Source organism: Vipera ursinii, assembly GCF_947247035.1.
Source record: "Vipera ursinii genome assembly, chromosome: 6".
Taxonomy (NCBI): domain Eukaryota; kingdom Metazoa; phylum Chordata; class Lepidosauria; order Squamata; family Viperidae; genus Vipera; species Vipera ursinii.
In genome coordinates, this window is record NC_139515.1 from 7,569,045 (window position 1) to 7,591,686 (window position 22,642).

General features: G+C 45.7%; 1 protein-coding gene across 1 annotated transcript in view; it reads right to left on the reverse strand.

Annotated features, from left to right (window-relative positions):
* The window catches only part of STK38L (serine/threonine kinase 38 like), a 51,166-nt gene extending 28,829 nt beyond the window's left edge, over positions 1-22,337 (reverse strand). Inside the window, exons 1-2 of the mRNA XM_083365553.1 lie at positions 22,208-22,337; positions 727-866 (exon numbers count right to left, since the gene is read on the reverse strand). Of these exons, the coding sequence (XP_083221679.1) occupies positions 727-860 (134 nt within the window). The 5' untranslated portion in view covers positions 861-866; positions 22,208-22,337. The remainder of the gene's footprint in view (positions 1-726; positions 867-22,207) is intronic.
* Between the last annotated feature and the right edge of the window lie 305 nt (positions 22,338-22,642).

Genomic DNA, 22,642 nt, shown 5'->3' on the forward strand with positions numbered 1-22,642 from the left:
GGCAAATCAATTATGATGGAAGAGAAAATTGTAATAGTTCTCCTCCTCCTCCTCCTCTCTGCAAGCCCTTCTCCCTTCTAGCACTGATGATGTTACCTAGTTGGGTAATGAAACGTCTGCAAGAAAGCCACCAAGCTCAGAGAGCACTAAGGACCCCTCATGTAAGCTATGAGCTAGAAATATTCTCCTCTATTAACAGTCCTCCTCTCCCTTCTAATGCTGACGATGTTACCTAGTTGGGTCATGAAGCGTCTGCAAGGAAACAACCAGAGAGCACTAAGGACCCCACAGTCCTCTTCCTCTTCCTCCTTTTCTCCTTCCCTTCCTCCTCCATTCCACAAACCCCACTGTCTCCTAGCACGGATGATGTTAGCCAGTTGGGTCATGAAACATCTGCAAGAAAATAAGCCAAGCTCTGGGAGCACCAAGGACTTCGCAGTTAAACCTGAGCTACAAATATTCTCCTCTATCATAATGGATTGGCCTGGAGATGCCCACATAGATGGAGGCGGCCAAAGGCTTCCTTGGACTCCACTCTTAACTTGGAAGGAAGTTCTCTTGAAGGCCATGGTTAAGTTCAGAGAGCACCAAGGAGCCCACAACTCATTATTTTGGTTCCCGCCAGTCCGTTCTTGTCCCCAACCAAAGGGTGACCCCAGCCGGAGAACCCCATGTCTGCACCTCACCAAAGATTTGATATTAAAGCAGGATGGGTCCTCTAAATACCTGGTTTCTCTTTCTTCATGCTGCAAGATGAGGTTGCTATAAAAGTTCTCCAGCGTAAGCTTGGCCACCGTGACTCGCTCACGGGTGTGGTTGCTCATAGGAAAAGGCGTTGCAGTCCCTGCAGTCATTGCCATAGTAACCTGCAACGAAACAGGGCCCATAAAATAATAATTACTCAACGGAATAAAAATTGTTCCTTGTCTTCTCCTCCTCCCAAATCCAGGGTGGGAATGCAGAGTTCCTCCCAATGTCGTTTGGCAAGGTGACACGTTCTCTCACTCACACACCTCTGACCATCTGAAATGAATAAGCCCAGCTTGAATCATGCAGGAAGCAATGCTGTGTGTGTGTATGGTGTGTGTGTTTTTTAAGCAATTTGTGTTAATATTTTCAGCCTTGACACCAGACTGCAGCAGCCTTGGGTGTCCTGCAGAATAATGCCAAAAAGTCATCGGACGATTGCCAGATATTTAGAGATAGTCCTCGACTTTCAAGAGTTTGTTTAGCGACCGTTTGAAGTTTCAGCGGCGCTGAAAAAGTGACTTACGACCATTTTTCGCATTTGCGACCGATGCAGCCTCCCCACGGCCACGTGATCAAAATTCAGACACTTGGCAACCAACTCGTATTTACGACCGTTGCATTGTCCTGCGGATCACGTGATCGACTTTTGCAACCTGCTGAACGAGCAAAGTAAACGGGGGGGGGGGCAGATTCACTCAGCAACCGGGTTACAAATTTAGCAAGTTCGGCGATTCACTTAACAACGGTGGCGAGAAAGGTCAACGGAATAAAAATTTAACAACTGCAGTCGTTCAGTCACTAACACGGTTGTTAAGTGAATCCGGTGACTCCATGGACTTGGCTTGTCAGAAGCTCGCAAAAGGGGATCCTCGGGACACTGTGACCGTCATAAATGCGAGTCAGTTGTCAATCATCCGAACGTAAATCGCGAGACCCTGGGGGATGCTGCAACGGTCGTTAAGTGTGAAAAATGGTCGTTAAGTCACTTTTTGCAGTGCCGCTGCACCTTTGAACGGTCAGTAAGTGAACTGTTGTAAGTCAAGGACTACTTGTAAACCTCGCCCCCTCCCTTCCATCAATCAGCCCGCCTCTTGCAGCTGGTTTTGACTTGCTGCTAGCCGCCAAATAGATCTCCGAGTTGCCTGCTATTTTATTTTTATTTTTTTTTAAAAAATAAATCTTGAAACAGAAACAGAAGGGAACATTCAGCGCCCGCCCGCCCCAAAATAAAAGCAGCCTGAATATAATGGCCTTGTAGTTAAAACACCAGCCGTGTAGCTGCAGCTGGGAAGTCACGGCACACAAACAGATTAACAGCCCCACGGAGCACCAAACACATGATCCAAACAGTTGGCCCACATGAGAAAGTTGTTTTGGAAAAGTCACAAGTGGAGGACAACAAATCCTCTATTCTCTCGGTCAGTCCTAGTTGGCTTAGGGAATCCCACCATCACCACCCAAGCGTCCAGTCTGCAAAGAAGGGACTATTGATAAAGCTGACGTTGAAAATTCTTCCCAATGTGATCGGAGAGGAACGGGAAACATAATCTCGAATGAATTCAGGGACGCTTTCATTGCTGCCTGCAAGGGACTGAATTTCACAAAAGCGGGCCCTGTTTTTATTGCCAGAGAAAAGGAAGCACCCGCAAAAACATGACACAGATCTTAATTCATAAGAGAGAGAGAAAAAAAGGTGATATAAGGAGATAAGCGTGACCTGGAGAAAAGCAATTTAGGGCTCTGAAAACGTGTCCTTTAGTCACGTCCCCTGGACCCCAGTTCTCCTGCCTGTGGAGTGTGAGCAATATAAATTGTGATTTTCGTCTTAGGAAGAGGAACAAAAGGCTAATCAAAATTATGACGCTACCCAAGATGACTCACGGAGAAAGCCAATTTGTCTAGCATAAGGCCAGATCTGTTCCCTCTATCTGGGCAATAAACAAGAATGGGACAGCTCTTTCCTTACAACAGGACATAAAACCACCACCTCTTGAGGGTGGCTAAGACATAGCAAGAGCAACAGCACTTAGACTTACGTACCAACTTCACAGTACTTTACAGCCCCCTCTAAGCGGTTTACAAAGTCAGCATATTGCCATCTGGGTCCTCATTTTACCAACCTCGGAAGGAGGGAAAGCTAAGTCAACTTTCAGCCAGTCAGGATTGAACTGCTGGCAGTGAGCAGAGTTAGCCTGCAATGCTGCCTTCTAAGAACTGCGCATCATGGAAGGAAGGAAGGAAGGAAGGAAGGAAGGAAGGAAGGAAGGAAGGAAGGAAGGAAGGAAGGAGGGAGGGAGGGAGGGAGGGAGGGAGGGAGGGAGGGAGGAAGGGAGGAAGGAAGGAAGGAAGGAAGGAAGGAAGGAAGGAAGGAAGGAGGGAGGGAGGGAGGGAGGGAGGGAGGGAGGGAGGAAGGGAGGAAGGGAGGGAAGGAAGGAAGGAAGGAAGGAAGGAAGGAAGGAAGGAAGGAAGGAAGGAAGGAAGGGGGGAAAGGAATATACCACTTCATAGTGCTTTGAAGCCTTCTCTGCGCACTTTACAGAGTCAGCCTCTTGCTCCTAACAGTCTGGGTCCTCATTTTACCGGCCTCAGAAGGATGTAAGGCTGAGTCAACCTTGAGCCAGTCAGGATCGAACTGCTGGCAGTGGGCCGAATTAGCCTGCAATACTGCATTCTAACCACTGCGCTAGCACAGGTAGTCCTCAACTTACGACCACAACTGATTCCAAACTTTATACTGCTAAGCGAGACATTTCTTAAGTGAGTTTGGCCCCCTTTTACAGGAACACAGGAGGGAAAAGAATCTTTCCTTATGATAGACAAATCCGCTTTCTCTATGAGTCATCTTTTATGCCTTTTCTTGCCACAGTTGTAAACTGAATCATTGCAGCGGTTAAGTTAATCACACAGTTGTTAAGTGAATCTGGCTTCCCCCGTTGACTTTGCTCGTCCGAAGGTCGCAAAAGGGGATCGCGTGACCCCGGGTCATAAATAGGAGTCAGTTGCCAAGCATCCACATATAAATCACATGACCATGGGCAGGGGTGGGCAACCTTGGCTCTTTTATGACTCGTGGACTTCCAGAATTCCTGAGCCAGCCATGCTGAGGGAAAAGGGAGAGGTTTCCAAGCTGAGCCATGCGGGCCCTAGGAATTCTGGGAGTTGAAGTCCACGAGTCATAAAAGAGCCCAGTTTGTCTACCCCTGGCCTAGGCCTAGGCCACTTTATGACTCGTGGACTTCAACTCCCAGAATTCCTGAGCCAGCCACGCTGAGGGGAAAGGGAGAGATTTCCAAGCTGAGCCATGCTGGCTCAGGAATTTTGGGAGTTGAAGTCCATGAGTCATAAAAGAGCCAAGGTTGCCTACCCCTGACCACGGGGATGCGGCAATGGTCCTAAGTGTGAAAAACAGTCATCACTCACTTTTTCCAGTGCCGTTGTAACTTTGAATGGTCACTAAATGAACTGTTGGAAGTCAAGGACCATCTGTAAAGTTAAAAAAGGGGTAACAACGCAATCTCGCTCCTCAACTAATTTTATTAGAAGTTGATGGAGAATCCTGTTTACTTGTTTAATGTTCGGTTTTCCACAGGTGAATAAAAGACCTAAACGTTGATGTTCTCCAGAGTCCCAAACGTGCTTTTTTCAAGAGGCAACTGGACTTTCTCATTTTTTTTCTTTGAAGATGTTTCACTTCTCATCCAAGAAGCTTCTTCAGCTCTGACGGGATGGTGGGAAATGGGAGGATTTGTACTCCTTGCAGACAGCACCTTTGGGACAACCATGACCTGGATGACTGAGAATCTCCACAGACATGTTCTCCAGAGGTTTTGGACCAGAGATCATCAAGACCAAAGCCAACAGATTGTGGAATGATACATCAAAACATCTGAAGATGCCTCCCAGCTTATGGCTACCTTCTACAGTTCTCTGGTTTTGCTAACATTACGTTTTGTACACTGGAGCAGGGGTCCTCAACTCCTGGTCCATGACCAGTACCGGGCTGTGGCATGCCAGCAACCAGGCCACACAACAAGCAAAGTCCCATGCAGAAGATGCGGGCAACACACAAAACCACGCACCCTCCGGTCTGCAGAAAAACCTCTCTCCGTGGAGCCAGTCCCTGGTTCACAAAAGGTTGGGTACCTCTGAACACGAGACACTAACTCAATGCCAAAAACAGAGGTGACCAAAAAATTGTAATAATAACAACAACAACAACAACAACAACAACAATAATAATGTTGCAAGGGACCTTGGAGGTCATCTAGTCCAACCCCCTGCTCAGGTAAGAAACCCTACCATTTTAGACAAATGGCTGTCCAGTCTCTTCTTAAAAACTTCCAGTGTTGGAGCATTCACAGCTTCTGGAGGCAGGTTGTTCCACTGGTTAATTCCATTACAAAGTGCAGGTAACCCACAACTTACAACAGTTCATTAGCGACCGTTCAAAGTTACCACACCAAATGAAAAAAAAAGTGACGTATGACCGGTTTTCACACTTACGACCACTGCAGCATCACCCACGGTCAGATGATCAAAATTCAGAGGCTTGGCAACTGATTCACATTTATGACGGGTCCCGAGGTCACGTGATCCCCCTTTTGTGACCTTCTGACCAGCATAGTCAACGGGGGAAGCCAGATTCACTTCGCAACCAGGTTACTCATTTAATGAGCGCAAGGGTTCGCTTAACAACCCTGGGAGGAAAGGAAGGGCGTAAAACGGGACAAAACCCGCTTAATAAATGTCTCGCTTAGCAGCGTAAATTTGGGGGCTCTGTTCTGGTCGTAAGCCGAGGGCTGCCTGCGCCGTTCGTCACGGCGGGTGTCGCCAATAAGCCAAGTGGCTGAGTTTGCCAACGTTGGAACTTTGCAACTGCTAGGGAAAGGCTGCCAATCCCAAACTTTCGCCAGGATTCTACCTTCTCAGAGCAGCCATTTGCCACTGCATCTGTTCCAAATGCACAGGTTGTGCTTGCTAACGGAAAGACACAACACAGCTTACTGTTTGCGTTTTCCATCTGCTGTCTGTTTTCTAAAGGTCGCTATCCAAATTCCCCGAGAGGCGCACATAACACGGTCGGCTGCCAGCTCTTCCTAACGCACCAGGATGTCAAATCGAGAAGACGTTAAACCAGAACACAGGCAAGTCCTCAACTTACCACCGTTGGTTTAGTGACCGTTCAAAGTTACCACAGCCGCTGAAAAAAAAGGGACTGAGGACCGTGTTTCAGTCGCCGCCTTTGCAGCATCCCCGCAGGGTCACATGATCAAAATTCAGAGGCTTGGCAACTGCCCGTATACTTGCAATGATCCCCTTTTGCAACCTTTGGATAAGCCAAATGAAACGGGGAAGCCAGATTCACGTCACAACCGGGTTCCTAATTTAACAACTGCGGTGATTCACTTCCCAGCTGTGGCAAGAACAGTCGTAAAACGGGGCAAAACCCACTCCATAACTCTTGCTTAGTGGTGCTCAATTGTGGTCAGGAGTTGAGGGCTGCCTGTATGTGACCTGAGCACGGACAGAGATAATAATTTTGAGGATATTCAGCTGTGTAACCAAATCTTCAGAGTTGTTGCAGTAAAAATGTTATTTTGGGGTTGTGGGAATAATCCAGAGAAAGAAATATTGTGGGGAATATGAAAAAGGCAGAATATATTTCCCCAAAGGAATAATGGAGAAGATTTTTAAAAAAGGCAGAAACTTCTCCACACATCCTCCCAGCCAGACAACTCGGCAGAAACCAGCTTTTAGAAATGCAGATGTCATAATCCATTCAGGAAGGTTGGAGCTCTCCAGTTGGAAGCTGAAGAGATTAGGAAGACAAAGACCCTTAAAATCTACATACCCCACCCAAACTCTAAGACAGGACATAATAGGATTAATGCAGTGCTTTTCAACCTTTTCACCCATTTTGTACCACTTTTAGGATATGGCAACATCCAAGTACCAACAGTTGCCTAGCAAGGTGTCAAAAACTTGAGGACCAAAAAAAAAAAGGAAAAAAGTGATGAAGTACAGCTAGTCCTCAACTTACAACAGTTCAGTTAGTGACTGTTCGAAGTTACAATGACACTGAAAAAAGTGCCCCCCAAGCCACGGCCGAGCAAGACACCTGTCTGCCCGCCCAGCGGCACTCTTCCTCCTGTCCGAGGTTTTCATTGTTGTGAGCATTTCTGTTGAGAATTGGCAGCAGAGGTGGGGGGGGGGGGTGTTTGGTTTTTATTTTTTCCCCCTCTGCTGGGTGGTTGCAGCAGGTTTTGGTCACTTCACATGACCCTGGGACAATGTGGCCGTCATAAATATGAATCACTTGCCAAGCATCTGAATGTAAATCACAAGACCCTGGAGATGCTGCAACATTCCAGCTGATCGTTGCTTCTTCTGGGCTCAGCAGAAGCGCCAGGATCAGCACCGAGCTCCAGCTGGATCCTGGCGCTGATCCTGGCACTTCCGCTGAGCCCTGACAGCCCTGCAGCTCCAGCCGTCTCTCACTCAGGCTTGTGCGGTGCTGCCACCGGTTCAGCTCATTCCCCTCCCCCGCTACCACTTTTCTAGGATGGCCGCGTACCACCTGCTTGGTGCCAATGTACCACAGGTGGTACCCGTACCACTGATTGAAAAGCCCCGGATTAATCCACCACCATCAGAATACCAGAAAGGCATACTCAGACTCAGGTTAAAGTTCATGACACAGGAAGAACTCCACACAAAAACCCAAGAAGGTATAAAAACCCACTCCCTACTACATGTGTTCTCTCTCTCCCTCCCTCTCTCTCTCTCTCTCTCTCTTTATTTTTTTTCAAGAGCCATTATTCTGTCTGGCTCTCCTCTTCAATAAACTACAACCTTCTTTCTAAAGCAGTCTCCATTTTGATTATTCCTGGCTTGGGCTGGACCCCGATGAAGATTTTTTTCCTTCAACAGGGTGGGGTTTCATGCATCTGAAAAACGGAATTCCTGTTTTTCCTTTTTATATGGACCTCCCTGGACAATTAATGTCAAAGATGGTTGTCCATCTCAAAGCCAGAGAAATCTTCCACAAACGAAAGTGATCTTCAGAAACACATCCATCTTTTCCTTCTTGGGGCAATGCAGAATACGAGCCATGAATGGAAACCACACAGGCAGCTACAATGATTGAGCCAAAACAATAAATCACACGAAAGAGGTATGACTTTGAGTGACTTCATCCCATCGGTGAAGCTCTCTGCTGACAATCTCAATGAAAGGAAGCTGCGCCCAAACTTTAGAGTAATGTGAGTTGCTCCAGACAGACCTTTCATCAGCTACTAAGCCAAATAAGGAATTAATTTAGTGCAGACAACTCCTACGTAATGTTTTGGCCAGATTACTTTCCCAGCCTTTAGCCAGAAAGCAAAGTCTCTTAAAATAACCTTTCCCGTAATGATCCAATCCTGAGTGGAGTATTAGAAGAGCGTCAGAAAGGAACAATGACCGTTTTATTTGAAATTTCACTGCAGACTTAGAGGGAGACTAAAAGCAAGAGATAAATAAATGGAAGACTTCGGTTTTCTGCCGCTTCAGCTGATGAGTTTAAAAACCAAAAGTGAATCTCATATACTTTATTCTATATAGATCCTCCTGGTGCCTCTACTATAAATATACGAACATATTTGTACATTTACAGTAAATACACAAATGTACACGTTCAATGGCTGTGTGAGTGACCTAATTTGATACAAAGGCAGGGAAAGGATATATAACAAATGAAAGTAAAATTACCTAGAAAAACCTGAAGCAATCCCCACAACTAGAAAGGTGGGTCATATTCAGTGTTACAACGCTGGTGTGTGCAATAAATGTCTTATCAGAGCTTCTATCAAATCGGAGAGAAGAGAATATTTGTAGCTCGGGGTTGAGATGTGGAATCCTTGGTGCTCCCCAAGAACTTAGCAGGGGGTTGGACTAGATGACCTCCAAGGTCCCTTCCAACTTGTTATTATTATTATTATTAACACTAAGGACTTCATATTTCAAATCTCCCCCAGGTATTTTGAATCACAGCTCCCATCAGCCTCAGCAAGGATGCCCCATGTTCAGTGAGGAACAATACGGTTATAAATTATCCAAGCTGCTGGACTGGAAAATACAGCTGCCTAAACAAGCCAGTTATCCAACTCCTATTCTCTGGTCAAGGTTGTGCTCACTGAGCTTGGTTGTTTTCTTGCAGACGTTTCATTACCCAACTAGGTAACATCGTCAGTGCTAGAAGGGAGTGGGGTTTGCTCTTACGCCGACTGGGCAAGCCATACAGACATGTCAAACACAAGGCCCGGGGGCCGGATCTGGCCCGCGAAGTGGTTTCATGTGGCCCGCGAAGCCATCCTGGAAACAGGGAGGGAACGGCCCCCACTGCCTTGGCCCTGGCCCAGAGACCCTCCTCCTGCCAGAGACCCTCAGATCTGTCCCACTCCTGCCCAGGCCCCCATAGGCACCCTTGATGCGAACCATGTAGAGCTGGCCACGCCCACCCAGTAGGCCATACGCACTCTAGCCACGCCTACCCAGTAGGACACGCCCACCCTGGCCACACCCACCCGGCCCCCTGAGGGCAACCGCAATGCTGATGCGGCCCTCAATGAAATTAAGTTTGACACCCCTGCACTAATATATAAAAATAAGAGAAGACTCCACTTCCTTTTAGCACTGATGATGTTATCTAGTTTGGACAATGAAACGTCTGCAAGAAAACCACCAGGCTCAGAGAGCACCAAGGGCCCCTCTAAGATTTTGAACCAAGGATTTCCAAAATATTTTCCAAAACAGCTTTTTAAATGTTCCTTTCAACTATTGCCACGCACAAATAACAACTAAGGTTATAATCCACAGTAGGATGTTATGATGGGAAAAAAAAGGGGTGAGACTAACCACTCTTAGTTATGCTATGAGCTGACTAAAATCGTGCAAACTGCTTAGGTGAAATGAGTTATCGATGAAGTTCAGGGGGGAAAAAAATGCCTGAAAATAGTAACTAAGTTCCTGCTCCAAAGAACTGCGGATTATTTCAGAGAAGACCACAAGGGGGAAAAAAAAGTTAGCAGGGCTGCAGAATTCCGGGTGAGCAGCAGTGATCTAGATCAGGGCTTTTCAACCAGTGGTACGGGTACCACCTGTGGTACATTGGCACCTGGCAGGTGGTACGCGACCATCCTAGAAAAGTGATAGCGGGGGAGGGGAATGAGCTGAACAGCACCACACAAGCCTGAGCGAGAGACGGCTGGAGCTGCAGGGCTGTCAGGGCTCAGCAGAAGCGTCAGGATCAGCACTTCTTCAGGGCTGTCAGGGCTCAGCGGAAGAGGCAGGATCAGCACCAGGCTCCAGCTGTAGCTCGGCACTGATCCTGGCGCTTCTGCTGAACCCAGAAGAAGCAGCAATCAGCTGGAATTTTGCAGCATCTCCAGGGTCTTGTGATTTACATTCAGATGCTTGGCAACTGATTCATATTTATGACGGTCGGTGTCCAAGGGTCATGTGAAGTGACCAAAACCTGCTGCAACCACCCAGCAGAGGGGGGAAAATAAAAACCAAACACACCCCCACCCCACGCCTGCTGCCAATCTTCAACAGAAATGCTCACAACAAGGAAAATCTCGGACAGGAGGAAGAGCACCGCCGGGCAGGCAGGCAGGTGTCTTGCTCGGCTGTAGCTTGCAGGGCACTTTTTTCAGTGCCATTGTAACTTCAAACAGTCACTAAGCGAACTGTTGTAAGTCGAGAACTACCTTCATGCCTTTTTTCCTTTTTTTGGTCCTCAAGCTTTTGACACCTTGCTAGGCGACTGTTGGTACTCGGATGTTGCCATATCCTAAAAGTGGTACAATGGGTGAAAAGGGTGAAAAGCCCTGATCTATATGGCAGCAAAAGGCCTATGGAGATTCTCAATCATCCAGGTCATGGTTATATATCAAAGGCATGGTTTTCTCAAAAGGCAACTGGATTCTCTTGTGTTTTTTTCTTGAAGACGTTTTCCTTCTCATCCAAGAAAGCTTAGCACTCAGAGAGAGCACTAACAACCAGGTGACTATAAAGAATATCAGTCCTTCCATTCTCCGCCATTCCTTCAGAACTGAAGAAGCTTCTTGGAGGAGAAGAGAAACAGTTAGAACAATTAACCAGTGGAACCACCTGCCTCCAGAAGTGGTGAATGCTCCAACACTGGAAGTTTTTAAGAAGAGACTGGCCAGCCATTTGTCTGAAATGGTGTAGGGTTTCCTGCCTGAGCAGGGGGTTGGACTAGATGAACTCCAAGGTCCCTTCCATCATCGTCATCATCATCATCATCATCATCATCATCATCATCATTATTATTATTATTATTATTATTATTATTATTATTATTATTATTATTATTATTAATCTTCAAAGGAAAAAAAACAAAAAGAAAGCCCAATTGCCTTTTGCAAAAGCACCCTTGGGAACCGCAGCAAAACCGAAGGGTGCCTTGCAACATCTTACACTAACGAGTACCATTTGGCGTAGATTTTTGTAGACCACACACATGTACGGTATCATCTGAAAGCTTATGGTTTCATTTTTTTTAGCCTTTAGGGGGGGTCACTTTGAGATGACTCCAGAGAACTAAAAGAAACTAAGGGGAAGAAAGCTGTATCTGGCACTGAAGATCTAGAAGTGGATCTAGAAAATTTGGATATTAACGATGATGTCCTTGGTCTGGGTTATAGGGAGGAAGCAGAAGATCTCACACACAAAAAAGCTTCTTGATGAACAAGGTTAAAAAAAGATGTGGAAAAGTATATTGTTCTTATTAATATGCATAAATGTATCTAAACAGCATTATATCAGGTTGTGCCTGATCACTATAGTTGTTATGGGAATCAATAAATAGTTCAATAAATCCAGCTTCCCCACTGACTGGGCTTCTTGGAACCTAGCTGGGAAGATCACAAATTACAATCACATGATCCTGGGATGCTACAACAGTTGTTAAGCACACGCTGGTTGCCAAGTGCCCAAATTTTGGGCACGTGACCATGGGGATGTTGCAACAATCAAAGTCACGTTTTTTTCAGCATCGTTATAATTTTGAATGGTCACTAAATGAATGTCGTAATTCAAGGACTGCCTGTTCTTCTCAGTTTGCAGAAGGTCAAATAACTCAATGAAGTCCTGGCTATTTTTTTGAAGATCTTCTACTCAAGCAGACCAAAAGAAAAACAAAAACACCCAGTAAAATTGCAATTGTGGTATTCTTGGTAGATTTAAATCCAGTGTGTTTGTGCCCGTGGATATTTATTTCACAGGTATATCACCCAAAAAAGCTACAACAGCTGTCAACCAGCCATAATTCTAATCTCAGATATATATTCCTTAGACGCTTTCAAACAACTTGGCGGTTTATTTCTGCTATTAATTATAATTGTCCCAGGCCTTAAAAGAGATCATAAACCTCCAGTTTCTTTTTACGGCAACTCCTGTTTCCAACGATTTTCCCTTTACACTCCAAATTGTTTTCAGGGAGCTAAGATCCTTAAAAATATATTGCCTTTTAAAGTCCTTTGCTGCTTATACCCTCCTTACTTCTTAAAACAATACAGGGAGTCCTCAGATTACGACCAAAACAGAGCCAAAAATTTATGTTGCTAAGAAAGAGAAACTTAACATTTTAAGACATTTCTTGCCACAGTTATTAAGTGAACCACTGCGGTTGCCACATTAACAACACGGCTGTTAAGTGAATCTGGCTTCCCCATTGACTTTGCTTGTATGAAGGTCGCAAAAAGGGATCACGTGACCCCGGGACACTTCATCCGTCATAAATATGACCCAGTTGCCAAGCGTCCGAATTTTGATCACGTGACCACGGGGATGCTGCGAGGGTCATTAAGTGTGAAAAATAGCCCTAACTCATTTTTTTCCAGTGTTGCTGTTAACTTTTAAGTCACTAAATGAGCCGTTGTAAGACTAGCTGCACACAACTCTTTCAAACGTCATTGTGATTTAAGGGGGAAAGGGGAAAGCTGATTTTTCTTTTTTTAACCGCATCCTCCTGCTTCTCCGAAGATTAATATTCAGACTTCAAAATCCAAATTTGCCCAGGGCAAGTCCTGAAAATAAAGCTCTTAAACAAACACACAGTTGTTGGATTTGTCTTACCTCAACCTGCCTATCGTACCCACCCCTAAGGCGTTTCCTTATTAACTCATTCTACTAATCCCAAGTGGCACAAACCACCAGATGTTTTCAGACTGCTGCTTGGCATCTGCTCAGCATGCGTTATTTCCTATTTTTAGCATTGTAATATTGTTGTGTGGTTGCACCGAGACCTAGCACAGTTTTGTGTCTCGTTATTTCCAAATATTCTACTAGCAGCCGACACTGTTTTGTAGAAACCCACGCTGGATTCCAAGGGCTAGAAGTAGATTTCTTATTTTTTTTAACAATCCTCAGTGGCAAGAGCAAAAAAAAGTGTGAACACAATCACATAAACCAGGGGTCTTCAAACTTGGCCACTTTAAGACGTGTGGACTTCAACTCCCAGAATTCCCCAGCCAGCCATGGCTAGCTGGGGAATTCTGGGAGTTGAAGTCCACACGTCTTAAAGTGGCCATGTTTGAGGACCCCTGACATAAAATGTGCTAAATGGATTAGGAGAGAATAGGAGTAAAATTACTCAGCCTTTCAGGTAGAAAGAATATACAGGTAGTCCTCCATTTATAACCTCAATAGGGACCAGAAGTTCCATTTCTAGGCAAGGTGATTATGCGAGTCACACCCCATTTTTACAACCTCTTTTGCCCCGGTTGTTATGCAATTCTCCTCAGTTGTTAAGCGAGTCACATATTTGTTATGCCAATCCAGCTTTCTCCATCGACTTTGCTTCTTGTAAACTGGCTCCGAAGATTGCAAATGGCAATCAGGGGACCAACTACTATAAATACAGCTGGTCCTTGACTTACGACCAACAACGGAGCCCAAAGTTCTGTGAGACATTGCTGAAGTGAGTTTTTGCCTCCTTTTACCACCTTTCCTCACCATGGCTGCTAAGTGAAACACTGTAGTTGATAACTTCGTAAACATGGTCGTTAAGCGAATCTTGGCTGGTCGGAAAGTCGCAAAAGAGGATCACGAGATCTTGGGATACAGCAAAGGTCACAAATACGAACCAGTGGCCAAACGGCCGGATTTTGATCATGGTGATCGTGGAGATGCTGCAAAGGTCATCACTTTACAAAACGGTCGTAAGTCACTTTTTTCGAGCACTGTTGTAACTTTGAACGGTCACTAAATGAACTGTTGTAAGTTGAGGACCATCTGCACATGCCGGTTGCCCAGTGTCCAAATTCTGATCACACGAACTGACTGTCGGGATGCTACAACAGTTGCAGCAACTAAAGGATCAGCCAGGAGCCACATTTCTCAGTGTTGTTATAACCTCAAATGGTCACTAAACAAATGGCTGTTAGATGAGGACTCTCCATAATCTAGAGGTCCGATGCATTTAACAGAAGGCTAGTCCAGGTAATCCTCACGTTACGGCCACCATTGAACCCCACATGTACGTTGCTAAATGAAACATCTGTTAAGTGAGTTTTGCCCCATTTTACGACCTTTCATCAACAGTCGTTCAGTGAATCCCTGCAGTTGTGAAGTGAATCTGGCTTCCCCCATTGACTTTGCTTGTCAGAAGGTCACAAAAGGGGATCACATGACATCCCCCCCAGGATGCTGCAACCGTCGTAAGTACATGCCAGTTGCCAAGCCTCTGAATTTTGATCACGTGACCGCGGGGAGGCTGCAACGGTTGTAAGTGGGATAAGCGGTCATAAGTCGCTTTTTCAGTGCCGTTGTAACACTGAAGGGTCACTAAATGAACTGTTGTAAGTTGAGGACTACCGGTACAATCATAAGGCAAATTTGAAAGTCCCAACTATTTATGAATTAAGTTTATAAAGGAACAATGGAGGTGAAAGGACTTCAAATATGGACCAGATGGGGTAGGCAACTCATATGTCAGGGGTAGGCAACCTTGGCTCTTTTATGACTCGTGGACTTCAACTCCCAGAATTCCTGAGCCAGCATGGCTCAGCTTGGAAACCTCTCCCTTTTCCCTCAGTGTGGCTGGCTCAGGAATTCTGGGAGTTGAAGTCCACAAGTCACAAAAGAGCCAAGGTTGCCTACCCCTGGCCTAGGCCGCTTTATGACTTGTGGACTTCAACTCCCAGAATTCCTGAGGCAACCACGCTGAGGGAAAAGGGAGAGGTTTCCAAGCTGAGCCATGCTGGCTCAGGAATTCTGGGAGTTGAAGTCCACGAGTCATAAAAGAGCCAAGATTGCCTACCCCTGTCCTATATCATTTGTCCCTGACTTTACATTTCAGTTCAGCACCCAGGTCCTGCCCTGCTATCAAAATTAAATACCGGCAACCCACTTGGAAACAAACCAGTTAGATAAATAATTGGCTTATAAACTATACTAAATACTTTAAATCAACTATACGTAAAGCTGAATATCAGAACTATTAACGGCAATGTTCTTCCAAACCAATGTGTCTCACATTCTGCCATTTTGGGATGTGTGGACTTCGACTCCCAGAATTCCCCAGTCAGCCTGGGGATATCTGGGAGCTGAAGGTCCTCTCGTCTTAAAATTGCTGAGGCTGTGGAACACCCTTTTAAACTAGTAAGCTGCACTTCCCCCTTATTTTCAAATATTCCTCGATTATCAAATGGGCTGAGTGTCACCCATGGTTTAATTAAATCAAAGCCACACCATCTTTTCATACATCCTAAAAATACTTCGTCTCCCATTACTTCTGGAATGCAAACATCTAAACCTGGGTTTGACTTGGCATCGTTGCAGCTATTCAGCACTGGAAAATTAATTTGGAAGGTGCAATAATGAGAACATTGTCCCTCTCAACCACTTAGCTGTTTGCATTACCTTAGCGATGTGCTCACGTTTATCGGTAAGAAAAATCTTAATGGGAGAGCCCATGTACATTTATCTCCCTTCTCCGGCACAAAAATACCACATACACGGTGATAAAAGGGGAATCAACAAGGAAATCCGGTTTCGTATTAAAAAAAAAAATACAAGGCAGGTAGGTTTAAGCTGCTAAACATGGAGCCTGCAAATTGTAATCCACCCTCAGCCCGGAAAGCTTCCTGAGAGATTTTGGATCACTCCCTCTTTCTCAACACAACATACTGCACACAACTCCTGTTCTGTGGGAAAACACAAGGCCCCTTGTGAACGAACTGAGTTCCTAAGATGCCATCAACCATGTTTTTCGAGTGGAGAAACGTGGTAAGTTAAACACACCAAGTTATGACTTAGCTCAGTGTCTGAACTCAGCCAGTATCTCTCATAAATTCACCGGCACCAAGATAAGAGTTTCTTTTAAATCAGCCTTTATTGTTGACCTTTAAACTCACTACAGACATTTCAGATAGCTCCAGCCATTCTCATTTTCGAACAGGGAAAGAGAATTCAATATTTCTGCCAGATCCGTGGATGGGTAAGGCCTGATCCAATGAACTATTTCTTTGAAATCCGGGTCACATCCATTCTCTTAAATTTTAGTTGCACTAGTATTGCGGAAGTATTCCTTTGGAAGCAAACAGAACGGAACAACAGAGCTGAAAGGGACCTTGGAGATCTTCTAGTCCAACCCCCTGCTCAAGTAGGAGATCCTGTACCATTTCAGGCCAACGGTTGCCCAGCCTCTTCTTAAAAATTTCCAGCGATGGAGCACCCCCAACATCTGAAGGCAAAGGCGTTCCACTGGTTTATTGTTCTCTCTCTCAGGAAATTGGTCCTTAGTTCTAGGTTGCTTCTCTCCTTGGTTAGTTTCATTCCTAATTGCTTCTTTCCTGCTTTCAGGTGCTTTGGAGAATAGACTGACACCCCCCCCCCCAACACACACACACTTTGTGACAGCCCCTCAAATACCAGAACACTGCAAATGCAAGCCTAAGGTAATCTTGCAAACCAAAGTCTAAGGTCAGATCAAATGGCAAATAAACTCCATTTTAAATGAGGAGTTTCAGAAGGATTGTCTTACCAAATTGTTCTTTTCTTTTCAGCGATGTCTGCAAGAAAAGGCCTCTTTTGTTTGTCCCTGTTGGCGATCAGAAAGGCAGGGGAAAAAAATGTCCAGAGGCCTTCTTCACACATCACAACACCCTCCGCTTTCACTGGCCAAAATTCCCACTGCGTTTCGGCACCTGGTGAAATCATATCGAACTGAACGGTCCAGGATAGTGACAATCAGATCGTAGTTCCGGTATCAGATCTTCTCCTCAAATTCTATATGTTTTTTTTTATAAAAAAACCCCTGTTCTTATAAGAATGAAGGTTTGCAACTCAGCATTCAAGCATGCGCTTTTTTGCATCTAGAAGGTGCCAAGATTCAATTCACAGTATCTCCAAGAAGCGCAAGACAGACATATGGACTTTCTCGGTAAAATTATTCCTTATTCCTATCTGTAAGAAAAGGATTCTGGACGAGGGTGCTTCAGAAGATAATTCAAAATAACAATATCCATGGCAAAGGTTCCTTAACTCTTTTATTTTCTGTCGTTTATTTTCTTTATATAAAAAGGTAAAGGTTCCCCCACACATGCGTGCTAGTCATTTCTGACTTTAGGGGCCGGTGCTCATCTCCGTTTCAAAGCCGAAGAGCCAGCGCTTGTCCGAGGACGTCTCTGTGGTCATGTGGCCGGCATGACTAGACGCCAAAGGCACACGGAACGCTGTTACCTTCCCACCAGAGCGGTCCCTATTTTTCTACTTGAATTTTTACGTGCTTTCGAACTGCTAAGTTGGCAGAAGCTGGGGCAAGTAACGGGCGCTCACTCTGCTACGCGGCACTCAGGATTCGACCCGCCAAAACTGCTGACCTTCTGATCGACAAGCTCAGCGTCCTAACCCACTGAGCCACCGCGTCCCATTCCTTTATATAGCCTCTGTTTATTTATATCCCACATTTATTATTTTTACAAATAACTCAAGGCAGCGAACATATCCAACACCTATCCTCCTCATATTTTCCCTACAACAATGTCCCTGTGAGGTGAGTTGGGCTGAAAGAGGGGCAGTGACTGGCCCAAGGTCACCTAGCCAGCTTTCATGGCCACGGCAGGACTAGAACTCAGAGTCTTCTGGTGACTGGCTGAAAATCGTCCAGCTTCATGTCTAAGGTGTGGCTAGAACTCACTATCTCCTGGTGATTGGCCCAAAGTCACCCAGATGGCTTTCATGCTTAAGGCAGGACTAGAACTCACCGTCTCCTGGTGATTGGGCCAAAATCACCCAGCCAACTTTCATGCCTAAGGTAGAACTAGAACACACCATCTCCTGGTGATTGGCCCAAAGTCATCCACCTGGTTTTCATGCCTAAGGGGGGGATTTGAACTCACAGTATCTTGCTTTCTAGTCCAGTGCCTTAACCACTAGACCAAACTGGCTTATTAAAACTTTGATTGTCTTGTTTCAACCCTGAACTACACATATTTTCTTTTATTGTCTTGTTTATTTACAGAAGTCTTATTTTGAAGAAATATAATTACTCCCAATCTCTAGCCAATCTCGAAATGCATTCATACAGCATGATTAAACTGTTTTGTTTTCAATGGTTTGCTTCATTTATGCCAATCCTTATTTCCAAAGATATGTAAAATTTCCACTCAAGTCAACAAAAACCAAACAGTTTCCTAAAATAATGCCAGTTGACTCTCTCCATCTGACGGATGAATATTGCATTTAAAATACTTCTCCTGTTTCTTTTAATGCATCGGCGAGCTAAGGATCTTTGTGGATACACTGTCAAATTAAAATATTTCTCACTCTTTTGAAAAAATAAAACCAAGGGAAACAACATTGTTCCAAGTGCAAAATAAAAATGTTTACAAAACTACTTCCTACACGCACATACTCCTTAAACAACGTCCTAACCACAGCAGATAAACCCCTTGCAATTACAAAGCCCAATATAATGAGAATACAGGTAGTCCTCAACTTACAAACATAACTGAGCCTCAAATCTCCATGGCTAAACAAGACAGTTGTTGAATGAATCTTGCCCCATTTTACAGCTTTTTTTGTCACCGTTGTTAAGCGAATCCCTGCAGTTGTTAAGTTAGTCACACAGTTGTTAAGTGTATCGGGCTTCCCCCATTGACTTTGCTGGTCTGAAGGTCGCAAAAGGGGATTGCATGACCCCTGGGACGCAGCAACCGTCACAAGTACATGCCAGTTGCCAAGCCTCTGAATTTTGATCACGTGACCACGGGGAGGCTGCAACAATCGTGTGAAAAAACAGTCATAAATCCCTTTTTTCAATGTCACTGTAACTTTGAATGGTCGCTTAGGCTAACAGTTGTAAGTGAAAGACTACTTGTAAAAACCGTTCAGAATTAATGGGAAACAAAAAGTTAAAGTCCACACATTTTCAAGTGGCTGATATTGACAAAGAATGGGATGGATGGATGGATAGATGGATGGATGGAAAGAGACAAGAGAGAGGGAGAGACAATACATAGATATGGATAGGCAGGCATACAGCTGAGATAGATAGATAGATAGATAGATAGATAGATAGATAGATAGATAGATAGATAGATAGATAGACAGACAGACAGACAGACAGACAGACAGACAGACAGACAGACAGGAGGGAGAGATAATAGACATAGATAGGCAGATAAATGATAGATAGATAGATAGATAGATAGATAGATAGATAGATAGATAGATAGATAAGGATGGATAGATAGATAGATAGATAGATAGATAGATAGATAGATAGATAGATAGATAGACAGACAGACAGACAGGAGGGAAAGATAATAGACATAGATAGGCAGATAGATGATAAAGATAGATAGATAGATAGATAGATAGATAGGGATGGATAGATAGATAGATAGATAGATAGATAGATAGATAGATAGGAGAGAGATATAATAGACATAGATAGGCAGACAGATAAATGATAAAGACAGAGAGAGAGATTGAGAGATAGACATGAGACAGAGGGAGATGATAATAGACAGATAGGCAGACAGAAATGATAAAGGTATAGATAGAGATAAATATAGAGAGATAATGATAAAGATAGAGATAGATAGATAGATAGATAGATAGATAGATAGATAGATAGATAGATAGATAGATAGATAAATGATATAGGTAGAGATAGAAAAAAAGGTAGAGATACACAGATAGACAGATGGACGGATAGACAGATGGATGAATGGATGGACAGATGGATGGATATAGACAGACAGACAGACTGGTAGATACGCTTTTCATGGTTCCAACTTGGAAAGCAACTCACCTATCCGACTGGATTTAAGAAAGTCACTCAACCTTTGCTTCAGTGTCTAGAGTTGTCTCAAGGAATCAACCATGCCAGAAACTTTCAAAAGCAAAACCTGACTTATTCTGCAGCCAGGCTGCCTTTACCATTTCCAAGATGGGATTCCTAAAATGATTCCCCCCACTGAGTAGACAATTCCTATCACAGCTGCATATTATTCGGCAACCAAAGCCTGCTCTCTGGAACTTTTCCTATCCGTAGAAAATACCGGTGGGTGCTAGTGAAGAGGGAGTTTTTAAATCAAAGTTTGTTTAAATCTTTGACTATCGTGGCCAATTCAAAGCAAGCTTTGGGCAATCAGTAAGACTCACGCACCCCCAAAAGAGAATGTGGGATAAGGCAAGCATGATAGTTCAGAGTCAGATAATGTTCTGGTTGATTCTGAAAAATCATGTGAATCCAGTCCCCATGCTAGTTCATGATTCACTCACCACGATGTAAAAAAGATGTCGAGATTAGAAAAAGTGCAGAGAAGAGCAACAAAGATGATCAGGGGACTGGAGGCTAAAACACACAAAGAACGGTTGCTGGAATTGGGTATCTCTAGTTTAATGAAGAGAAGGAGGAGGGGTGACATGATAGCAGTGTTCCAATGTCTCAGGGGCTGCCCCAAAGAAGAGGGAGTCAAGCTCTTCTCCAAAGCACCTGAAGGCAGGACAAGAAGCAACGGATGGAAACTAACCAAGGAGAGAAGCAACCTAGCACTAAGGAGAAACTTCCTGGCAGTTAGAACAATTTTAACCAGTGGAACAACCTGCCCCCCCGAAGTTGTGAATGCTCCAACACTGGAAGTTTTTAAGAAGAGACTGGAATGTCTGAAATGCCATAGGGTTTCCTGCCTGAGCAGGGGGTTGGACTAGAACAGAGCCCCAGAACCTTTTGGGCACCAGTTTTGTGGAGACAGATTTTTCCGCAGACCGGAGATGCTGCGTGCATCTCTCATGGATGGGGCTTTGCTTCTTTGTGCATCTCTCATGGATGGGGCTTTGCTTCTTTGTGTGGACCGACCAGTTGCTGGCATGCCGCAGCCCACTAATGATCCACGGACCTGGGGGTGGTGGCCTTGGGGACCCCTGGACTAAAAGACCTCCAAGGCCCCTTCCATCTCTGTTATTCTATTGTATATGATTCACATCTAGAAGGCCAGACCGTTAGTTCAGTGGCCTCAAGGTCCAGTTAATTACAGGTAAGGCTTGTGAACCCAGCCACTTATTAACTCCTAAGCCTGGAAATAACCCACGCTCAGAGTCACCCCACCCCACCCCCCAAAACCTCCTCTGCAAATCCCTAGAGAGGCCAAGCAACCGCCACCGCCAACGATTCTCCTACACATCTCTGCCAGCTTGCGGGTGAAACGGGAAAGTGACTTGGCACAATCCATCTCTCTCTCTTCTCTCTCTCTCTCTCTCTCTGTGCCATTCATTTCTTTCTATATATAGTCTTGGATTTCACCAACAGCCATGTTAGCAGCTGGGGACCCCTTTCCAACAACTGGCTGCAGGAGGAGGGAAGTTCATCACCCCTACTAGCCCATTCCCCGGCCCGGTTCTCCTAACCGGACGCGAATCCGGACCGGGACCGGGTACCCGGACGCGGAGATTAAGCCAGGCACCGCGGCTTGCCCTTTCGCTGGCCCCGGGAAAGAAGGCCCGTCTGCTTCAGCCAGCCTGGAGCCCACAACCCCTCCTGGCCAGGCACCCGCCCTTTGCCCCGCCACCCCCCAAGCCCCTCCAAGCTTTCCTGCACCGGGCGCATCCTTCCTAGCTACACCAAAGGGCAGAACCAAGAAGGGCGCACGGGGCACCCCGGTTGCGGTTGGCTCTGGACAGCTTCTCCTCCTCCTCCTCTCTGGAAAGACCCATACACACACACACATAAACACACACACACACACACACACACACACATCCAGAGCTGGCCCGGCCTCAGCTCGTGCCTGGAAGCGGGCTCAGCGCTGCTGCGTGCGCCCCGTTGGAGACACGGATTGGGTACCCCTGGAGCGCGCCTCCTCCTCCTCTTCCTCCTCCTGCTCTCCTTTTGCCCTTGCCCGGCCGGCGAGTTGGCTGGGCAAACCCCGTTCGCGCTCACCTCCACGCGCCCGGCTGGCTGGCTAGCTGCGCTCCCCGCCTGCAAGCCGGCCGCTTTCCTCGCCTGCACCGCGCCGGGAAGGAAGGATGGAGCGCAGCAGCTGCACTGGCGGCGGCGGCGGAGCGAAAGCGGGCTGTTTACTAGCCGGCTCTCGCGAGAGGAAGGAGCTTTGGTCCTCAAAGTGGTGGTGGGGGGGAGGGCGGGAGGAGGGAAGGTCGGCCTCACGCCGCCGCCGCCGCCGTCGACGATTGGTTTCCCGCCGGAGCCGGAGGCTGAGCCAGGCGAGCTGCGGCAATGCCGCGGCGGGGAGATGTCGGTTGCGGGAGCCGGAGCTTGGAAGAGGAATGAAAAGCGATCCCCACGCAGTCTTGTCCCTTCCCACTTGGGAGAGAGAGAAAAGAGGGGGGGGGGGGAAAGCAGGAGAGAAAGAAAGAA